The sequence below is a fragment of the Alligator mississippiensis genome, chromosome 4 (genome assembly GCF_030867095.1).
Source record: "Alligator mississippiensis isolate rAllMis1 chromosome 4, rAllMis1, whole genome shotgun sequence".
Lineage (NCBI taxonomy): Eukaryota > Metazoa > Chordata > Crocodylia > Alligatoridae > Alligator > Alligator mississippiensis.
In genome coordinates, this window is record NC_081827.1 from 6,386,824 (window position 1) to 6,409,706 (window position 22,883).

Here is a 22,883-nt window from a genome sequence, read left to right on the forward strand (position 1 = left end):
GAAATTGAGGTTGGAGATTAGGAAGAGCTTTTGGACTAGGAGTCATAGAGAAGTATGGCTGGAAGGGGTCTTGTGAGGTCATCTAGTCCCTACTGGACCACTATGCTTGACCACTAGGAGAGTGGTCATATCTGACCACTATCTGACCACTAGGAGAGTGGTCAAGCATTGGAACAGGCTATTTAGAGAAGTTGTGGCATCTCCATCCCTGGACATTGTCAGATGCTTGGCAGGGATGGCTTAATCAGGTATGATCTTGCCTCAAGCGAGGACCCGGACTAGTTGACCTCATGAGGTCCCTTCCAGCCCTATTTTTCTATGATCAGGAATTAGTTTATTAGTTTAGTTATTCCAAATACTTGTATCTAGTGGGGATGCACTGAAGAAATTTGCTGCTAGTGTCTCCACCCTTCTCCCCATACCTCTTAGTGGTACTTGGTCCTAATTTCTCTTTTCAGGCCTGTGTAATAGGCAGTGATTTGGGGGAAAGTACTCACAGAAAGCCCCGGTTCTCCTTTTTCTCCTTTCAGACCGGTCAGCCCATTTTCTCCCTGTTAAAATAGAAAGGAGGAGGTGGAGGGGGGAAAGGCACAAGGCTCAAATGCAGCATTTGTCACAAATGTGGGATGATGCCAGAAAATAGAGCAGTGAATCAAAGGGGCTAGAGTTATCCCAGCAGAGGACCATAGAAATTAGTCGGTATATAAAGGATCCTTGATCCTAAGAGCTGGTTGTTTTTTGACCAGTTTCAAAGGATCTGCCCCATGGCACCATGGCATCTGACCCATGGGGCTTCTCGTGGGTCTAGAAATTGGCCTTTGCTCCCCTGCTGCCTAATTTTTGGACTCATGGAGAGCCCCAGGCCCCGTGCACTGAATCAAGTGCCTGTGCCCAGGGCCCAATACCAGTGTCAGGGAATGGGGGGTGGCAGTGGTGGGCCCCCAGGACCCACTCCTGGTGCACAGAGGGCAGGAGGAGGCTATGCCAGGTCCTGGGACTGAATCCAATGTGTGGAGGGTGCAAGGGGCTGGCTCTGGGCCCCCAGGGCCCAATCCCTGGGTGCAAGGAGCGGATGGAGCTGGATCCCAGGGCCTGGTCCAGCCCACAGATGAACCCTGCACCACTCATCTGGCCAGTGGGACCAAAAGGTTGAGCGCCGCTGGTCTACACTATGGTAGCAGCATGTCTCCACCAGGACACGTGCCCCACAAATGGGCAACAGCAGGCATACTCCATGCCTGACGTGAAGTCATTAGGGGGTGGACTCTGAGGCTGTTCTTGACCCCTGAGCCCCTGGCCTGATTGAGAGCATGGGGCCAAAGGCTGTATGTAGAAGTGTGTCCTCAGATGCACGGGTGAGACAACGGGGACCTTTCCTGGCTGGGACACGCTGCTGTGCTGATGTAGGCAAGGCCAAAGAGAGGTTGAGCACCTAGCAACGACAGCCAAATTCCTGCTCCTACATCATCCAGGTGGCACAAAAGGCCATGGGGTGACAGCTTGGCCTCAAAGCAGGGGGACTGTGATGTTCTTGCGACGAGTGCAAACAAATGCTGGATGGAAATCTTCCTGGGGCCACTGCAGTCACAGCTTGGAGGACGCAACGCCACCAAATATAAAGGGAACGGAAGCCAAACGGAAGATTTAATCACTCAATTCACTCACTCACCTGCAAAAGCTGCTTGGAGACCTCGCAAAAATCAGATTTGCTGATTCTAAAACTCTGGGCTCAGGAAAGAGAAAAAGTGCAGAGAGCAGAGGACAAATTGTCCAAGCGAGAGCGGCTGGAGCCATTTTTCTGAATTTGCCTGTTCTTCTGGGGAACAGAAATGGAGCAGATTACATTAACCTCCAAGGAAGCATGGAGCTAAACCTATTAGGGGCCAAAATGCAATGGACACTCACTAACGCAAGAAGGCCGGGAGTCAGGGATGTTGACACCTGTAGCGGATGGGAACTCAGTCGGAAAAGACGACCGGGTTATGAAGATCAGAAGCAGACTCAGTACGGAGAGGGAGGGCTTTAGGACTGATCGGTTTTTTGCAAACCTGTCCCCAGTTTCCCCACAGCCAGATGCAGATGTGCGAATGGTTTGTCTCTGGCTGGTTTTCACCTCCTGTCTGACTTAGCTACTTGTGCGTGGGCAAATGTATGCCTGGAGTTGTGTGCAGAGCAATGCAGAGATCTCCATGTCTTGCGCTGCCCCCTCTTTTTTTTTCCAGCTTGTGTAAGACGGGTGCAATTTCTCTCAATTAGCAGTGCAAATGGAGAGAGCGAGACTTCAAAAGAGGGGAGCTTGAATTTAGGTTCAATCAGTATTTAGGTATCTAGAGGCTGCAAATGAGAGAAGAACAGTGGGGGAAATAGGCTAGTCCTACCCCTTTCAGCATCCGCTCTCTGCCCCTGTGCGACGCAGGGGAGTGGGCAAGATGGACCTATGGTCAGACCCAGTCAAAGGCAATTCTTCTGATCTTATGATAAGCAGACTCATCTTCTGAAAACCAAACCACCAGTAACTGCTGTGGGCTGCTGAGTTGCCTGCACTTTGGTAAGTCAGGCCAATTTATTTAAATGCCAAACATGGATGTAGCAGCCTAAGTTCATGTTCCTGCTTCTGAAACTATTGGTCCTTGCCTTGCCAACTAGGTCTGCCGGGCAAAATGATTCCTGCCTAGCTGGCCCTGGGATCCTTTGAGATGACATTGAAATGCCATCTATTTATAGTGCTCTTTAATCTGAGTCCATGTCCCTCTCTGGACAGCTAAAAGAGAGATGCTCTTGCACAGAGCTGTCTCAAAATAGGACATCACCATAGGAAGAACAAGCACACGTGTGGTTTTTGGAGTTGATGACTGGCAAACGATGAAAAAAGGCAGAGAAATGCATGGGATCAACGATGGGGAAAAACAGGTGGTGGGTTTGAGCTGGCCAAACCAGGAGGGGCACAGCTCTTTACACACACGGCTGGTCCCTGGAGTGAACAGCAGTTCACTCAAACTGACCACAATTGCCCTGGGAAAAGTGTTACTTCACACTTATTTAATGTGGGACAGTGGGCTTGTACATCTGTAGGCGTACATCTGTACACCTGCCGTCATCATCTCAGGAGACTGCAGAGGTATCACTAATGATGCCTCAAGGAAAATCCTCCACCCCAAATGGGAAGATCATCGCACAAACACCAGGATCCTTGCTGCAGCCAATGCTACCGGCATTGAGTCGGTGATCCTCAAGCACCAACTTCGTTGTGCCAGACATGGTATATGGGTATCGGACGCTCAGCTTCCGAAAGAAGTGCTCTGCTCCCAGCTTCGCTGTGGCCTGAGACCTTGCGGTGGCCAGAGAAAATGCTGCAAGGACCTACTGAAGGCAGACCTCAAGAAATCAGATGCTGACACCAAGAACTGGGACTCCAAGCCAAAGCAATCAGTATGTGTACAAGACCTGATCTAGCTTATTTTCTTTTGCAAGGTGCTCTTGAGTGAGCACGGAAAAAACCTATTAGCAAATGCTGCCTTCCCAAAGCGCAGCTGGCAACTGGTCCTGCTCCTAGGGGTCAGCAGAAGGCTTCCTAGAGAGTTTGGTTGCATCCAAACGTACTAATTAATACTCACATAGACACTTCCTAATAAAGGCTCAGCTAAAAGCAGGTGGGACTGAAAAGCTAACCCTGTACCAGAGCTTGAAAGTAAAAGGCATGAGCCCTAGACTGAAAACACACCTCTGGACTTAGGCTTTACAAACCCTTGATGTAAGTCGGTTGATTGATAAGGCCGAGGGTTAAGATTGGTGCCACCATCGCGGACACGTGCGCGCACGTACAAGAACGACTAAAAGTACGAGAATTACGGCCACGGTGTAAGAGATGTGGATGTCTGACGTCAACAGAATGACATAAGAGGTAAGTTCAGTTCACATAGAGACCATCCCTTAGGTCTACTGGGAAGTGCCAAAAATTCCCAGTCCATGTAGGAAAAGGACTGGGAATTTTTGGCACTTCCCAGTACACCTAAGGGATGGTCTCTATGTGAACTGAACTTGCATCTTATGGCAAACATCCAGAGCTAATGTCTTGCAGGCGTCTTGTAACCAGGGCTCGCATCTCGCAACACCTTGCTTGCAGTTGTCATGTGTGTGAATATTGAGGTCTCCAAGGAAACACACACTACAGCAGCACCACAGATAGCACCCGACGGCGCGCTCATGCACAAAATGCTACGGTGCCCGAGAGAAAGTGGAGGAGCAGCACCAATAATCCAGCAGAGGAGGGATCTGAGCCCAAGGCCAGAGGATGAACCATTAGATCACAGCTTCATTTTTTCTCTTTGAGCTGCCCTCGGTACTAACCATCTCTCCTTTTTGGCCGGGTGTGCCCGGCGGCCCCCGGAGGCAGAGTTGAGGTCTTCCTCTTCTACCTCTTGAACCCTAAAATACCAAACAAAAGGATCATTTTCTTGCCTCCAAACTGACTGCCGGCTTCTGGATTTCCCCCGCCCTCCTAAATACCACCGTTGGCATCATAAGATTTCAATCGTCAAGGATGACTTGGGGTTTAGTTGCTCTAAAAATGCATCCCCCTTCTATTCATGCCTTAAATCTAGTTCCTTTATAGGGAACTACATTGCTCCCTATGGAGGGAAATGCCCAGGGAACAGGAGCCGGTGAGTCAACCAAGCAGGAAGGTATGGGCCATCATGGAGCTCCAACTTACCCAAGAGCATCAGGCAATTAGCAGCCCCCTGTCTAGGTCCCTTTTTTGGGAGTCCCCCCCAATACACGGTGTTTTTCTTTCTCTCTCCCCGTCTCCCATCTACTTTCTGCCGCTAATTTAAGCAACTGTCTCAGCAGGAGGGAAAGCACTTGGATGACTGCTGCTCCCTCCCACACTGGCATCTGGATGGCCTCGGTGATGTATTTCAGCCCTATGAGTTTTTTATTTTAATTCAGGGGAAAGGCAAGGAGGCGTGTGGGTGTGCAAGGAGCCTTCTCATGCACTCTCGTTAATCAACATCAAGGCTGGAATCATTAATGATCTCTTACACAGATTTTCTAGTGCGTGTGGCTTGCACCTCTCATCTGAAAGCTCCAGACTGTTTAACCATACATGCAAGGAGGGGGTCTGGCTTTGGTTGCCTTCCCCAGCCTTTTTTTAATCCATTCTTCATTTCAAGGAATGACAGGGAATGACGAAGGCCATCTCTGTCAGTGCGTTATCTCCTCCCACGGGTTGTTAAAAGCTGGTTGCATCCCCATTTCCTGTCCTGGGAGGACAGGTAGGGTTGTATTGGCTTAAGGGAAAGGGGAGCACTGCCCTCCTGGTCCTATCCTAAACATTTTGGCCTGGGAAATGGAGCAATGAGTGTGCCCCTGGCACCCAGCTTGGGGCCAAGGCTGGGTACACTCAAGGGCTGGTAGCTTGGGGCATCCTCACTGCCCCATTTGCAGAACAGAGACACGTGATGCAGGTGTGGATGCCTGGGGTTTATCCCCTCAATGGTAAAATTGAGCCATTATGTTCTTGTGAAAAAGCACCCATGAAAAAGCAGGGAAGAACAAGTGGTTAGACCGACATGTATTGGCCTTTAATCCTTTCCTCCAAAGGCAACAAGCCCCGATCAACCTGCGTGCAGCCGGTCTAGTGCATCCTCGGTTCATCTGACATGATGGTTACTCACCAGCTTCCTTCCCCAAGGTGGGTGGGTGGCATCAGGGGACTACATCCCAAGGCCAACAGGTCAGGCCACCTACATTGACACTAAAAGAGAACCACCACCCTCCGGTAATACAGACGTTAAGGCGTACAGCATCATCCGGGAAGTGGCAGAGTGAGATATCAGCCAAGAGCATTGCAAGGGAGGTGGTATGGGGAGCACCTATAGAGGCATTGGGATGTGAAGTCTTTGCTCGCCAGTCTCTGCTTGCTTTTCTCATCCTTCTCCCACCGTCTCATGGCTTGGGTTCGACACTGGGGACTGTGTGCTGGACTGAGCAAGAAGGGCGGGCACTTCAGGGGCAGCACGAGTTACTGCCACGGGAGGGATGCGAAGCAATAGCAGGTCCAGGTGATGCTGGGCTGCACTTCGGATGGATCCAGCTGACTCGGAGCAGAAAGGCACAGGAGTTTGTAGGGATGATGTAGATGGGGCCCCGGAGGTCTTTTCAGACAAGTATCTTATCCATTGACAAGGGCAGTTTCAGGGCAAGGGGAGCAGTTTGCAAACATGAGACAAACTCAGCAACCAACCCACAGAGGAAAAAAATGGGACAAAGCTGAGGCCTTTCATTTCCATCCTTTGGAAGCGAACCATTATGTTTCCTTGAGACCTTGTTGGTTAGGAAATTTGCCAGGAAATTTGCAACTAAAAATAGAAAGATGGGCGGTGGGGGACATGCCATGGAAGCGGTGCAAACTGTTTTGTGCCAGGAGAAGGAGATGTTTTCGTTCGTCTGAAATGAGATGTGTGGGTGCAGTCACTGGGTGAGCGGCCAGGCTCCTAATCCTCCATCCTCTCTTGCCTCAGCCCAAGACCCAACTTCCACATCCCATCTATGCCGCAGTCTCAGTCCCTCCCACTCCATGCCTCGAAAGGGGTTTTGACTGAGCCAAGCTCCTCTGTCTGCATAAGTAAGATCCAGTAAAACCCAGCAGCAGCCAGTCCAGCTGACTATGATGTATCCACACCGAGTGGATGTCTGCCTCGAACAGTCCTTGCAAGTCTCCTCTCCCGCCTTTGTCACGAGCCAGTACATGAGGACTTGGACCCGACTATATTCCAGAGGGCTTCCAGGTAGGTTGGGCGGTATAGTATTTTGGGTGTAGGTTGGGCGGTATAGTATTTTGGGGTGTTAGGTTGGGTGGTATAGTATTTTTTAATGACAAAACCTCTGATTGTGGTTTTCTCTCCAGGGGCTTAGGTCCCCATTGTCTTGCACCTCACGTAGTTGTCTATACGTCCATGCAAAATGGAGTGCGAAATGCTTCTGGGATTTTAAACCAGCTTCGCGTTCACTTGGCATGGGTGCAAATGATGGATCCAACAACCCACTTGTTTGTGTAGCATCTGTCATGCCAGATGGTTTTTGGAGCCTCCTCTCCACTCCTCTTTAGCAGTCCTTCTTCTTTCTGACATGGACCTCCTATTCCGTGTTTCTTCATTTCTCTCTGCTGCCTTCATCCATGTCTCTCCGGGCCTTCTCCCGTTTCTTCTTCCAATTGGTTTCCAGTTATCTCTTCATCATGCACCTTCTTTCTTTGATTGCCAAGCTGCACTGCCTTTGCGTGGTCCAAATAAGAAGGCAGGAGGGTCGAAGTCAGCACACAGAGAGCTTGTCGCTTGGTTCAAGACGGTGGGTTTGAAAACCCTCTTTCACCCCAATCCCGTGGCTGGAATGAGAACCTGAATGCAGTCCTGAGGCATGCATTTGGGGCCGCTTCAAACAGTCCTGTGCCGTACTGCCAGATGCTGGTTTGCCTCAGTGGGAGTAAGGGAGCGAGGCTTAGGAACATGTTGCCCTCAGGAAACCTCAGGATCTGGATTCATAATGAGTTGAGGTCCCAAGTGAAATTTGTTTCCTATACAATGATATTGAGGCTGCTCTGTGCTCTGCTTTTCTGTACACTTCTGGCCACTCCAAGAAACAAGACAGTCTGCCACACAAGCGTCCCTATGGCCCTGATTGTGCCAAATTCTCTCGGTCCCACCCCAAATTCTCTCCATGCTCAAACACTCTGCCTTTCCCCCTCTGGGAGACGCGGCCTGGCTGATGGACAGAGGCACTTGTCCTAGCATCATAGACAGTGAGGGTTGAAGGGACGTCAGGAGGTCACATCTGGTCCAACCCCCTGCGCTAAGCAGGACCAGCCCCAGCTACACCATCCCAGCCAGGGCTTGGTCTAGCCCAGTCTTCAAAACCTCCAAGGATGGAGAGTCCACCACCTCTTTGGGTGACCTGTTCCAGCGCTTCACCACCCTCCTAGTGGGAAAGTTTTTCCTAATATCCAACTTAAACCTCCCTTGCTGCAACTTGAGCCCATTGCTCCTTGTCCTGCCATCTGCCCCCACTGGGAACAGCCCAGCTCCATCCTCTTTGCAACCCCCTGCAGGGAGTTGAAGGCGGCTATTCAAACCCCACCTCAGTCTCCTCTTCTCCGGACTAAAAAAGCCCATTTCCCTCAGCCTCTCCTCACCAGTCATGTGTCCCAGGCCCTGAACCATCTTCATTGCCCTCCTTTAAATGCTTTCCAATTTTTCCTTTCTGTAGTAGGGGCCCCAAAACTGGACACAGGACTCCAGATGTGGCCTCCCCAGTTGCCAAATACAGAAGAATCACTTCCCTTGCACAGCTAGCAATGCTCCTACCAATGCAGCCCAGTATGCCATTACCCTTCTTGGCACCAAGGGCACACTGCTGGCTCATATTCAGCTTATTGTCCACTGAAACACCGAGTCCTTTTCTGCAGAGCTGCTGCCCAGCCCGTCACCCCCAGCCTGCACCGGTGCATGGGACTGCTCCATCCTAAGTGCAGGACTTGGCACTTGTCCTTGTTGAACCTCATGAGATTGATTTTGGTCCACTTCTCCAATCTGTCGAGGTCTGTCTGAATCCTAGCCCGACCCTCCAGCACATCTACTGCTCTACCCAGCTTGGTACGTGGGTGGAACAGCCAAACAGGACGTACCCATAAAACAAAAAACCCGACATCTCTTCTTTCCCTAAATCTGTCATTTCCCAGGAACAGAGACGCACACCGCCTGTTGCCCCGAAGGATCTCCAAGGGTTTTACCGATGAGATATACAAAGAGCTATTCACTGGTGAACAAGGGTTGAGACATGGCTCCTCACATGCCCCACCGATCCATCCCCCAGATCATTGCTTTTTAAACTCCTGTCTACACATGGATTTAGGGGAAGCGGCTGATCTTTCAGACACTTACCTGTTCTAGGCAGTTCTCAACTTCTTCTCGATTCTTCTGAGCTCCTTTAATTAGATCCAGCCCCAAATCCAGCCTCCCTCCGGCAAGAGGCCTGTTTTTATTTTTAGCCCTATTTCATTTGCAGATCTCTTGGTTGCTTAATAAATGATGCCCGTGGGTTGGTGATTAGCATGAACCTCCAGTATCCCCCACTGTATGCTGTTTGTATCAGCGCCGCGCTCCTCATTACCATAGAATCTGGGGGCAGGATGTTCCCGTTCCTAAACAGCATTCACACATCTCATTTACAAGTCCTTTTGTTATATTTCAGAAGGTGCCCGACATGTCTTGCATTCAAAGGTGCTGATTAAATAGATCCTTGAGAGGGGTGGGCCCTGAATATCCCCATCCCTAGCATCGCATGGGGAAGTTTGCTTCGTTAGAAGCTTAACATTTAGCAGGATTTCACCTGGAAGACTTTCACATCAATAGGTGATGCAGACAAAAGATGGGAGGAAAGGAGTATTAGTGCTCTATTTAAACCCCCGGGGAATTGATGTTTTGAAAGAGTGGGGGGGATGCCTACCCGAAGTCCTTGGAGGTCTGGCATGTACAAGAGGGAGCAGGCAGGTGGGACATACTTGAGTGTCCTTTGCTGGGGATGCGGCGTACCCACCCCTCAAATGACTTCCCTGAGGTCAAGGCAATTAGGACTCATAGGAGGGATGATATCTTTCAATAGACCAACAGGATTTTTGCAAAAAAAGGTCTTTAAAGAATGTTTTGTTTTTGCAAAAATCTCGTTGGTCTAATAAAAGATCTCATCTCTGCTACGAGTCCTGATTGCCTGTTCCTCTAGACCGATATGGCTGCAACCTGGAGACCTTTCCTGAGGTTGCATGCCATAAAGGTGGGGAAAACTCCCAGCCCCCCCTGCATTGTGGTGCACTAATTTAAGCACAAGGTCATCTCTGCACAGAGATACTTCAGACCTTGAGTCGACTTTGGCACCTAACCTAGTGATCCTAGTCCACCCTGCAGGAGACCCTGAAAAAATATTAGAGCCAAAGGTGTTCGTCCCAGGGCCTTCATAAATAAATGACTCTAGCTACAAATGTGGGGAAGAGTGGTGCTAGACTGGCAGGCACCAAATCTATCCTAAAGGTAAAGTAAAAGTAAACGTGCATTGGCATGAGCAGATTCAACAGTAACTTTAGGTTCACGGGTGCAGATTCAACACATTATTGGACAATCCTGCCTTATACGGAGCTATTCGTCAGTGGAAGGGACCTTCGGGGTGGCTTTTGGAGAGAGCTTTGTTTCACCTCTTCCTTTCAATAGCATCACCAATTTCCACGTGGTGACTTGGGTTCGAATCCTAGAACATGAGGGTTGGACGAGACCCCAGGAGGTCACATCGAGTCCAAAGCAGGACCAGTCCCAACTACATCATCCCAGCCACGGCTTAGTGGAGCCAGGTCTTCAAAACCTCTGAGGGTTGCGATAAGTCATGGAGGTCGCTGCCAAGAGTCGGCTGCCGCAGTCGCCTGCAGCATTACGTGTGGGTCTAAGCTGGCTGCCGTAGGGGTGGCTGACAAGTTCTCATGTGCATGGCTGCTTTGCACCAGTGCAAGCCAAGCCTGGAGTGATCTGCCTTGGTTTCCAGAGACAACCAGCCCATGCTGCTCTGCACAATCACCGGCGTTTTCTCAGCGCCGAGGGTCACCTCGTGCAGTCTCCTAACAGTCCTCACCTGTGGCCCTGGCTCCCCTGGCGGTCCTGGAGATCCAGGCAGTCCAGCAACACCGGTCTTCCCTGGCAGTCCAATTTGTCCTTTAAAGCCACCCAAGCCAGGAACACCCTTGGCGCCCTGAGGAATCCAAACACAGAGGAGTTTAGAGACTTGGAAATGCAAGCAATGCCTGGAAGATGCCATTTATAAAGCCTTATCCAGACGGGTTTTTGCCGGGTTACTGACACAGGGACACATATCAAGCGCTGCATGTGGAGTCCTCCAGTATCTCAATAATGTATCAATAATGCATATCAATAATGCATCAATAATGCATATCAATAATGCATCAAAACCCCAAGGGAACCTCTTGCTGTGATCGACCGTGTGTGCGCCTGCCCTGGTATGCATGGCCCGGTTAATCCCTACGTCCCTGTGTTATGCCATCAAAACAGCAGGAGAGAGCGCTGCGGGCTAGGTTCAATCTCTGGAGCAACCTCAGCCTCCGAGAGAAACCTCATGTGGGAGGCGGGAGTGGGAGGGACCTGCTGGACCCCTGGGATCAGGCTGCTGCTCTTGCAGGGAACCATGTCATCAAAGCCCTTTTGTAAACTCTGCCTTAAAGCCAGCTGGCATTTATGTCCCCCAGATCCCTGCACTGGGAGGCTGGTCCAGAGCCTCGCTTTTCCAATGGCTAGAAGCCTTCCAATTTCCAGCGTAAGTGGCCACTTTTCCACCCCCCCCGTCCTTCAGTACTTTAGATTCAACAACTCTTCCCCGCTCCTGGATGCATTCAGAGAGAGCTCTCACATCCCCTCCTGCCTTTGATTTATTCATTTAAACAGGCTGACCTCTTTCAATCCCCCCTCATAAGGTAGGAGATCTCCATTCCCCCGCCAATAGCTTTTCTTAGAGAATCGCGGGCATAGAAAGCACCTGAAGAGTCATCCAGTCCAACCCCTACGCTAGCCCTTGACACCGGCTAGACGTTTCCCAATTAATCCCTGTCACTGCCACACATTTGCATTTTCACAGACCTGCATTTTAGCATACCAGCTTTTCTCCCACCCAGGAGAGCACAAAAGAACTGCAGACTCTCCCTCTGCCTAAAGAAGGGAGTTTGTGCCCCAACACTTGCAAAAAACCAATCTTTCCAGCTATTTAGTTGGTCTAATAAAAGATATCACATCTCCCCAAAGAACCGTGTCTGTCTGTGATATAAGCAACCTTGATAGGAAAGAAGAGATGAATAGGAGGGAACGGGAGAGGATCACGACAATGCCCTTTGGCAACTCTCTCTTCATCGTCTGGAGCAGGTAGACACTGCTTTTGCTAGGGAGGCCGTGTTGGTAGCCCTCAAATCTGAGCTCCTATTTAATCACAGAACAGCGGTGACATACCTAGGTATGTAGGAAAGAGGCCTCATTACCACGATACCTAGACGTCTCATCATTTTTAATGCAAGTCCTCTAACAACATCTCTGTGAGGCAGGGCAGTGCTGTTATCCTCCTTGGCTGTGCCTACACATGCATTTACGCCGGCTTACATTTATTGTGCAGTAAATTACTGCGCAGTAAGCAGGAATAGGCCGGCATCTACATATGCAAGCATTAAAGCTCATTAACACTGCTTGTGGACTGATTAGGGACTAAAGTTAGTCCCAAGTCACTCCACGCACACAGAGTTACTGCACAGCAAGGCGTCTACACGTGTGCTACTGCGCAGTAACTAATTGGGCATAAATTTGATATCTGCATGATGCAGATATCAAATTTAACCTCAAGCTGGCATTAGTCACTATACCTACTGCTCAGTATGAGTGTGCAGTAGACATGTGCTTGTACTGCACAGTAATTTGGGTTACTGTGCAGTAAATGTGCACGTGTAGATGCACCCCTTGAGGTACAAGGGAGGTTAAATGACCTGATCAAGGATCAGGGACCATTGCACTAGATCATTCTTCCTACCAGCATATGCCTTGCCACCATGACACAATGCTAAATGGGCCACAGGTAGGGCTCAGTATCCCTGGCTGGTTTGATGTGTGACATCTACTGAGTCGGCCATCCAATGTGTTGATTGGGACAGCGGTCAACATGGTGACACCCCATCCAAATTCCTCTTCAGGCTATCATGGCTCCTCTGTGATGTGGGTGCCATCATCTCCTGGAAGCTAACAGGAGACACTTACACCTCCCAATATCCCCTGGGCAGCGAGGCAGTTCCCACACCCCGTGGCTGTGAGCGCTGAATTCGTCAGCCGCCCAAGAGGTTCCCAATTACCTGACCCATTACGCCTGCACTAATGAGAATTCTCCCCAGTTTGCTATTAGGAGAAAAGACTAGGAGGGAGGAGGTGGAGGGGAAGACCTCGGTGACTCAGTCAATGCTGGCTTTCTTATTTGCATGCATGGCTCCAGCGAAAACTAAAAATAGAAACCCATCCATTTACAGCAGGGAGGTTTGCATTGAAACACTCTGCAGGGAGAGTCATCTCCATCCCCTCCCGGCCCCTCCACAGTGAAACTTTTGGGAAATGAGTCAGCCGGGTCAGCGTCGGTGGGCGAAGGCAGGACCCCCCTCGCCAACATGATTGATGTGATGCATTCCCCGTGCCCGACCGAGCCCGCGTTTCCATTTAGCACGTTGACCCCCTGGCAACTTTCCGCTTAATTGTTCCACTGAAGCTGACTTGTAAAAGATCGAGAGGGGAAGCAATACAAAGGAGGGGATCGCAATGACAAGCTGCTTGCAGAACCACTGCGAAAGGCTGGGGCTTCTGAGGCAAAGTAGCGAGGAGGAAGGAAGAAACACTACTTCTCTCTCTCCTCCTACAGGAATGGCCAGAGCTGATCCCATCGTCCCTCTAGCTCACCTCTAGGGTCGGTCCCACTCTCTTCTCCAGCAATGGCAAAGCAGATCCTTCAAGGGATGGGCCATGAAAACCCACAGGAGTTGAAGCAATTCAAAACTCTAAAACTCTTGGTTCAGAGATGATATCTTTTATTAGACCAACTAAGATTGCAAACCAAAAAAAAAAGATCATTTTTTGCAAATTCTTAGTTGGTCTAATAAAAGGTATCATCTCTGAACCAAGAGTTTTAGAGTTTGGCATTTCTTCTCGTCTCAGACCAACACGGCTACCAAATACATCCCTGAAACACGGGAGTTAAGGCATGCATTAATTTGCTTCCAGGGAAGCAATCTCTAATCATTAAAGACCAGCTGAAGTCCCATCCCCTGAGGGTCTGTATTCCTCCCCAAGCTTTTGTAGCATTAACTCTTCCAATGGTGGCTATTTTTGTTCTGCTTTCAGACTCCATTTCCACGACGTCTTGTAGTGTACAAGGGATGTTGTAGCTGTGATGGTCCAGACATGATGCGAAAGGCAACAATTTCTTGGGGCGATCTCTTTTATTGGATCTCCTGTGCAGCTGGGATAGATTTAGCTCGTCTATACAGTCGGTCCAATGAACGAGATCACCCTAACAGATCCTTGCCTCTCGCATGACATCCTGTAGCAGACAGTTACGCAGACTGCACGCCGAGGGAAAATGCCTTTCCTTTAATCAGTCTGAAAATCAGTCTAATCTGATACCTCCTGGCTCCTGTGCTATGAGACAAGGGGAACAGGACCTTCCCATCTACCTCGCTACTCCATTCATTATTTTCCGTAGCTGCCATGCCCCCTCTTATCTACCTCACTAGATGAACCATTTATTCCCTCTTTCTCTCTTTATCCTGCTCACCCTTCATCTCCTCTCCCCTCCTGGCAGCTTTTCCAATTTCCTCTATATAGCATAAGACAGGTAGGGGTGCGCATTAAGATGACTTTAATATATTATTATTTCACTGAGCACTTCCAACAACTACATTTCTAAGTGCTCAATTTTTCTGTAACTTCCAATTTCCAGTTGAAAAACACGCAATGCACTTGCGTGTTGCAATGCCTCCATAATGACACCACTTAGAAACATTGTTGAAGGCAAATGCAAGACATAGTTGGTATGAATTTTACTTGAAATAAATTTCTACCACGCTAAATTATGCACCAATTAAATTATGACAAGAGTAGACTTTCTAGGTGTGTGATTCAATTCAAGGGTTGTTTTTTTTTAAATGCAGAAAATACATGTAAAGATGAATAAAAGAACGGTTATAAATGAATACAAAAAGCCCCTGGGATATAAAAGCAGCAGAAGATAGTAGAGGACAACTACCAGAGAATGAGTAAATGGCTCATGTGGATGCAGTTAAAAGGTGTCGTATACCAGCGTACTTATAGCTTCCCACCTGAGAACAGCAGTGCTAAGATAAAGCACTTTTACACTGACTTCTGCTCTCTTTGCCCTATAGATTTTGGGCTGGTATTGATCAAGCCAGTGCAACTTTTGGGCTGGCAAGCATCAAGGGTTAAACACATGATCCGGAGTGAACAGACAGACACCATGCCCTTCGTCTCCCCAGTGCAAGCCTAATGCCCGAGATGACTGCCCTTTGCAAAGGGTACTTCTGATTTACAAAGTATGTAATTGTGTTAACTCAACATGATTGATGCTTCATTTAAGGAAAGTTGTCCTCAATGCAATTTGGAGAGTACTAACCTTTTCTCCTTTCTCTCCAGAAATTCCTATGGGGCCGTCGGCGCCCGATACTCCTTGGTTACCCTAAAGGTGGTCGAGAGAGAATCCAGATAAACGAAGAACTCGCCTTCTTTATAATTAACTAAGCGAGCCACATCTCGGTGCAAGGAATGGCCCCATCCTAGTGAAAACACCACTTCCTGTTGCAAACTTCTCATTAATGAGGCTATCCCGGTTCCCTAAGACAATGCATTGATGGGATTAAAATGCATGCTAGGCTGTTAGAGACAAACCTCCAGGGCCATTGCTCTCCTCAGCAAAGCAACACGTACCACTTCCCACTGCACTGGATGACCCAGTTGCAAAGCCAGGGTGCAAGGCACCAGGAGACTTAGGTGCTACAGCGTTGAGCATTTCAATGCCCATGAGACAACCGATGCCCAGAGTGGAGTCTGCAACTGTGGGATAGGTGCTTGAGAAGCATGCATAGGATTTCCAGCCTCCATGGGATTTCCAACCTCATATGTAAAGTCATGCTGAAGAATAACAGTGTTCTCAGAGTGATCTGGGTGTAGCAGTGGGTCTTGGGAGAGGCTGGGGAGCATCTCAGGACTGGGACAGCTGCAGCAGGCTGGTCGCTGATTGTGTTGTCACCATGCCCTGTCAAAGCCAGTCCTGGATTCCTCCTGGGATGGGATTAGCCCAAAGGGGTTGTGATCTGAAGGGGTAATGCAGGGCTTGTCCACACCAGGGCAGCATTACTGATACACCTGGCAAGCTACCTGCGACTCACGTCCCAAGAGATAACATAGGTAACCTGGGCTAGCCGGCCAGCAGCGGAGGTGCCAGTCAATGGGAAGAATCTCATTGATGACACTAGGTTTTGGCTCCTGAGAAGGTGTGCAGAAGCAAGCAACCAACCAATGAACAAGCTGGAAAAGGGGCTTTGCCACTCACCTTTGGCCCCTGAGGTCCATCTAATCCTGGTATTCCTGGCTTTCCAGGGCTTCCAATCTCACCCTACACGCGGAATAAAATGCACAGCACGTGAGCAGCTCGGACACCAAAAGAACCGAGTGAGAATTCCTCATGAATCAATGAGGAAGATGATGAGATGGTCAACATTGTGACACTATCACACCACCAAGGGCAACTGAAGTCAAGGTGGATCTCCACCAGACTCCTAGATCTGACCCTGACCGCCCCAAAACACTGGAAGAATTGAGAACCAGCTCCAAGCCACCGAGGCTGGGGTGATATGACCCCGCCACCCATTCCTGCCCAGGTCAGGGGATCGGACCTGATGACCTGTTTAGGTCCCTTCCGACCCTAAGTAGTATGATACTATGAGGCTTATTACCCAAATAGCGAGATGGAGCTCAGCTGTGCCAGTCACATGAGCTCAATCATACCCTTCATTCATATCTTAGAGTCTGTCCCAGGAAGACCGATAACAAAAATAAGGAAGAGGACACCCCTGTTTTTTAATATATGAATCACTCTTAGGAAAAGAAAAACCTATCGTTGAAAAGTAAATTTTTAGATCTTTTTTGCAATGCAAAACCCATTTGAGCCAGCAGGGAAGTCACTAAAGAGAAAGTCCATACATGGACTTCGATGGTCATCAGTGTAGCATGGTTAAAATCTTCCAGGTATGGTACCCAACAATACACAAAGGAAAGACATGGCCAGCATCATCTCTGCTTGCCTTTCACTCCCCGAATGACCAGAGACTATTTACATCTGCATCAACTGGGAGAACCCTTCAGCATAATTTTCAGAGTAAGTCTCAAAACCTGTGCTGGATCGGAAACGCAGTGCATTCACCACCTGCCATGACACCTCTGGGCTGTGAAAATCCTAGATAGGTGTTACAGCTCTCTTTAAAACAACAACGAATTTTATATAGAGGAGGGATCTTCCAGGTCCCATGTGCACGCCATGGGGTTAAACAGAAAGATTTCCCTTCCCATGGCTGTCTGCCAGTCATGCACCTCCACTCTCACTATAGTCTCTTCTACAAGTGAAGAGGAAGACAATCCTCACCTTTATTCCGTTTGCCCCTGGGGCTCCCACCCGTCCTGGAAGCCCACGCAGACCCTGGAGAGAAAGCACATGGGGATAGTCAAGAGAAATCAGGACTAATGCAGGATAAAGTACCCCTCTGCGTGGGGTGGACCATCCAGCTGACTTGAACAGAGACCTGGTAGGTCCCATTACTACATGGTTCACATAAGCACGCAGCAGCTGTTCAGTGAGGATAAAATTAATGTAGCCTTTATTTCTGCTACCAGCCAGGTGATCAGACTGCCTGACAGCAGGGATAGTGCAGGGTTCAACACAAATCCAAAGTGTGCTCCCATTCAACTCTTTTTATACATTAGGAGTGTGTTGACATGTCGCCAAACGGCGATGTTATTACTGCACCATGGTTTAGTACTTCCTTTCGTACTTCCTTTTGGAAGTACTAAAACATGGTGCAGTAACCACCCATACTGCGCTGTACTGGCAGCGCATGCTTAAATGTCCCCACTACATCACCACAGTGGTGCACTATAAGTGGGGACCGCGCTACTGCGGTGACATAGCTAGCGATCGCATGTAGACCTGTGGGATCGCTATGTCGCCATAACGCACCATACGGTGATATAGCACATCACTATGTCACCATGGGGCGATGTGTAGATGCGTCCTGGAAGTGTTTATACGAAGCCCGCATCACCGCAATGTACAATTTGCCAATTCATGATCTTTATCATTACAACCTTCCTACATACCTTTCTGGGTCTATTGCACCAGGTTTTGGACCATCCTACAGGCTTTGCCTTGTGATCAATCGTTTTTGTGCCAGGCACCTTTACTGATGAACAAACTTTACTCAGTGACATCCTCCCTATGCATCTCTTGTGCCAGGTTCGGTCATATCGTCTCGTATGTGTTTATCTCCTATGGCAGGTTGTGCTGCCATCTCAGAGTGGTCTTGGACTGATCCCAAATGTTCGGATGCACTCTGGTGTCTCCTATAGCACTGCAGACCTGCTGGCTTTGAGTTTTTACTGATCCTGGCCTTCCTTGCAGTCTACACTGGAAGCTAGATGGTTGCTTCTTTGATCTCTTCTTTACCAGCTATCTATCTGGCAGTCTGGCCCATGTACCATTTCTGACCATCATTCAGAGCTTCACTTCAAGAAATCAGCTTTAGACTGTACGTCCCGCCTTGCAGAAGGGCCCAACCACACATCACCTCTTGTGGTCCTGCCTGCTTCTTACCTTCAGACCTCTCCGTCCAACGTCACCACTTATCCCGGGATCCCCTTTCTCCCCCTGAGTAGCAAACAAACAAGTCAGGCAGGATGGATACAGAGCAATGGCAGCAGGGTCTTTGGTTGTCACCATGTTGGTCTAAGGACATAGGTAGGCAAGTTTCTATGGGTAGATGTGATATCACCCACTGAGTAGTTGGAAAAATGTTCTTTGCAAGAACATTTATTTTGTTAGACCAGCTGAGTAGTTGGGAAAGGGCTCTTTGCAAGAACATTTCCCCAACTATTCGGCTGGTCTATTAAAAGATATCACATCTTTGCAAAGAACTTTTCCCCAACTACTCAGCTGGTCTACTAAAAGATATCCCATCTTTGCAGAGGACATTTACCCAACTACTTGGCTGGTCTACTAAAAGATATCCCATCTTTGCAGAGGACATTTACCCAACTACTTGGCTGGTCTACTAAAAGATATCTCATCTTTGCAAAGAACAGTTTCCCAACTACTCGGCTGGTCTAATGAAAGATATCACATCTACCCAAAGAACTTGGCCTAACAACAGCAAGCAATTTGGAAAACTAAAGGTGCACCCTCCCCAGCAGCACCCTCTTATATTCATAAGGTGCTTTCCACCCAAAAGCTTTCAAAGCAATCACTTTGCCCACGTCTCAGCTCGAGAAACGCTGCCACTTCTCAGCTGGAGTGAAACGAATGTTACACGAGCATATTCATACACAAGGGCCCCCCAGAAAGAGCTTCCTTACTGTAATTCAGCCTCCTCTTCTTAGTGCAACCTATCTACCGATTTCTACAGGGCTGCTCAGGATATATGTAGAGCGTAATGAAGAGGCTGGAAAAGTGTTGTGATTCACCTGAGACCTTTGTTTGTTTTATGTACCTCTCAAAATGGGACTCCCATTGGCACAATCACTGCTGAGACTCACGATGTAACTGAGCACTGGATGGTCATGGCCTTGCATGCCTAAGGGGCTGGCAAGGTCAGAGCAAGTACTGCTCATCGATATGAGAGACTCTCCTGGATTACTCTCGGCTCCTGGATTACTTCTGGATTACTCTCGGCTCCTGGATTACTACTCTGAATGCTGAGGTTCCTCGTGCAAAGCCCAGCTGGCAGCCGGGGTCTTCATTCACTGACTGAATGTCCTAAAAGGGCCTTTCAAGGAGTTATTACACAAACAGTTGGATGCACCGTGCTGCCTCTGCAGAGACCTAGCTTGAGGTTGCAAGGACAATTTTAGCAAAACTTTGTCAGTGTTTTTTATGAAAGACATCATCCGGTGTCCAGGAGGGGTTAAAATGAGAACAAGAGTTCATTTCTTCCCCCCTCTGGCACCACTTCGGCAATCCTGGAGGCATTTGGGGGATTAATAAAGAAAGAAAAGGATAAAATGTCACCAATAAAGAGCAAATTGATAGATATGCTTTCGGGGGAAAGACAGCTTCTCCTACTCAAAGAGCCTCAACTCGAATTCTATTTGCCTTGTACTAAAAAAAAGAAAAGATCATTTTCCTGCAAAAGTTGTCCCGTTGATGAAATTAGCCAGCAACGGATAGTTCCCTCCCGCACGCTTGTCTTGCTAGCGTTGGGAATTATTGCGCTTGGTACCAAAGGGAAGTGAAGACAGAGTCACAGGAAGTAACGTACAGGCCAGATGAATTTGCTACAGGAGAACTTAAAACAATGGCAGAAGAGACTTGGGACCTAATTCTCAGGTGGTGGATGGCAGCATCCAGCAGACCCGAGAACCCATCCTCAACGGACCATATCTTCTTGCACACCACACGCCTCGTGCAAAAAGACATGCCCGTTGTTTCGAGAAGGCAGACCAAAGGGTTTTTCCAGAGTTATGGCCCAGAACAGGCTTTTCCCTGGAGAGGCCATGTTGCAAAATAGCTGCCGGATTCTCTCAGCCAGCAAACTGAGAGTGGCTACGGAAAGGTTAACCCTGGACTTGCACCTCCTGCTTGGGGGCTGGAAGAGAAGCTGGCAACTATTCTGCAACACCGCCTCCTCCTGCTCCTATCCCAGAGGGGAAGAATCCACTTCCCCCCCTTTAAGACACTCATCCCAGTTTTACAGGGCTGCTTTTTGGACAAAAGGGGTGTGCGGTAGGTAAGCACATACACCTAGAGTTACTAATAGTAGTAGGGGATATCTTAAAGCCAAGGACTATTTGTTTCTTTTTTGTAGAGGAATTGAAAGCCGGGTCAGAAAAGGCACCAGGCCACTATTGCAATCTTCAAAATGGACCTCTAGCAGCCAGTGCTGTACTCACCGGCTCCCCTTTTTGGCCCTGGAGACCTCTGTCGCCTTTCGCGCCTTTGTTCCCGTTCTTCCCATCAAGGCCTGCCGTGCCCTGTCGTGAGAGGAGTTGTATTAATTTCTCAGCTGCCACAGGCTGGGAGGCTTCTGAGAAAGTCAGCAAAAATGAAAGCGAAATGAAAGGCTGGGGACAGCCCTGTCCTCCTCCAAAACAGAACATTTGGGCGAATATTGGGTATGAGGATACCCTGTTCCCGTGTTCTCTAGGAGGGATGTTCTCACAGTTCCCCCAACCCATCTGCTCCCACTCACATGGGCCAAACCTGAAGCTGAAGCAGGGAAATGACTCCAAGGGGACCCCCCACCTCTTTGATGGAGGCTTTTGACACCTCTGGCTCCACAGTGCTTGAAAGCAGCCGTGAAGGACACCCACAAAGAGGCTTCACCACCTTAGGTCTAGGCTTGGTGCACATGAGCGGGATCAGAGGGTATGTTCAAAAGTCTTCCTCCCTAAAGACAGTGTAGAGCTGCCCTTTTCATACTATGACCATGAATGAACGTGGCACCATTTCCCTACACCACCTATTGACACCTGCAAGTATTTAAACATCCTGCCTGTGGAGTAAGTTGTGTTCTCTCCGTTTTACAGGTGATAAAACCGAGGTGCACAGTGATGGCCCTGCAACATTGTGCTTGGAGATGGATTTGAATGGAAGCGTGGGACTTGGTGAAACGATCCAGGTCAACTGGATGCGTCAGGTGCACACACCAAAGATGGATTTTCTCACATCCATGAGCTGTTGGATTTGGCCTGAAACCCGTTGTGGCTCCTTCTGCCAATGAAAGCAGCATTTCCCTTCTAGGTACAATCTTGTCATTACCACAAATGGGGATATTTAAGACATTCATAGATCGCTAGAGTTTAAGGACCTGAACAGCATGGAGCAGATGGCCTTACCCAATGAACGCCCACTGTCTCTGTCTCTCCCGACCGCTTATGTCCTCAGAAGTGGGTAGTGACTTCTATCCCATGCACTCTACTTTCCCAGGCACCTTTATGGTACTTGATTTCATTCACCAAAATTCTTGGAAAAAATCAAAATATAGTTTTCTAGGGAAAAAAAAAAGTTCGGGAAGAATGCGTGGCATTCAAAAGCCTGTCTAAATCTACCCCAACCATGTGGCTGGTCCAATGAAAGCCACAAAAATCCTTGTCTTGCACTTCTCACTCCAATTTTCTTAGGGCCTGAATAGAGAGTCAAGAGAGACTTGGGTTTTATTCCCTACCCTGCCCCAGGGCTGCCCCAGACCTTGGAAGAGCCATCTCGCTTCTCAGTTTTGCCACCTGTATAATGGAGATAATATTTTTGTAGATCCATTGGTGGGATGTTTTCTTCCAGCTCCTTTCTTTGTAGTAACAGTTACTCTTCATAGAGCCACATGTGTCCTCAGAGCACCTCATGAACACATTGAGTGCTCACAGCCCAGCTCAGCGGTACACAGAGCTCGTGAGTGGCGCTGGGTGCTTTGAATGAACTTGCAGCTGGGCATTGAAAAGAAATGTATGTGTTTTAAAAACCGGGGAAAAATATCAGCTACCAGATTTTTACTCAGGGAGACCCTAAAACAGCCATCTCTCTCTCCCTGAAGAAAGAGCATCCGATAGGATCCCAGTATCAGATGAATGCACTGCTTTTTCAAAATGCCTCAGCAAGCCTGCATCATTTCCGATGTACTGAAAGCAACCACAGGAAAGGACCTAACTTGAATCAAGGGTGTACTTGGTAGCCGTGGTCCCGAAAGCTGGCAGAAAAGGACAATTGTCTTGCAATTTCCCAGTTGGTCTAATAAAAGGTATCATTTTGGGACCAAGAGTTCTAGTTTTTTGTACGTCTAACTCGAAGCAAAAGCTTAGTGGAACGTGTCAGACTGCTGAATTTGGAGCAACAGGAGATTGGAAGCGTTATTCCTGACAGTCAAAGATATTGATTCACATCGTAGTTTGGTTGAGATAGTGTTGTTGGTGCTGTCCTGCTTTGAGCAGAGGGTTGGACTAGATGTGACCACCTGAGGTCCCTTCCAACCCCAATTTTTTATGATTTTC

General features: G+C 48.7%; 1 protein-coding gene across 12 annotated transcripts in view; it reads right to left on the reverse strand.

The window, feature by feature from the left end:
• LOC109283187 (collagen alpha-1(VII) chain) overlaps positions 1–22,883 on the reverse strand; it is a 202,802-nt gene that overhangs the window by 15,987 nt on the left and 163,932 nt on the right. For 9 of the 12 annotated variants that reach the window (XM_059725738.1, XM_059725732.1, XM_059725734.1 and 6 more), the window contains 8 exons: positions 20,793–20,873; positions 18,502–18,555; positions 17,278–17,331; positions 16,189–16,251; positions 15,253–15,315; positions 10,669–10,785; positions 4,348–4,425; positions 498–551 (listed from right to left, as the gene is read on the reverse strand). In XM_059725738.1, the coding sequence (XP_059581721.1) occupies positions 498–551; positions 4,348–4,425; positions 10,669–10,785; positions 15,253–15,315; positions 16,189–16,251; positions 17,278–17,331; positions 18,502–18,555; positions 20,793–20,873 (564 nt within the window). Of the gene's footprint in view, positions 1–497; positions 552–4,347; positions 4,426–10,668; positions 10,786–15,252; positions 15,316–16,188; positions 16,252–17,272; positions 17,332–18,501; positions 18,556–20,792; positions 20,874–22,883 lie in introns of those variants that run through there. The other 3 variants (XM_059725740.1, XM_059725741.1, XM_059725736.1) reach the window with 2 other exon arrangements.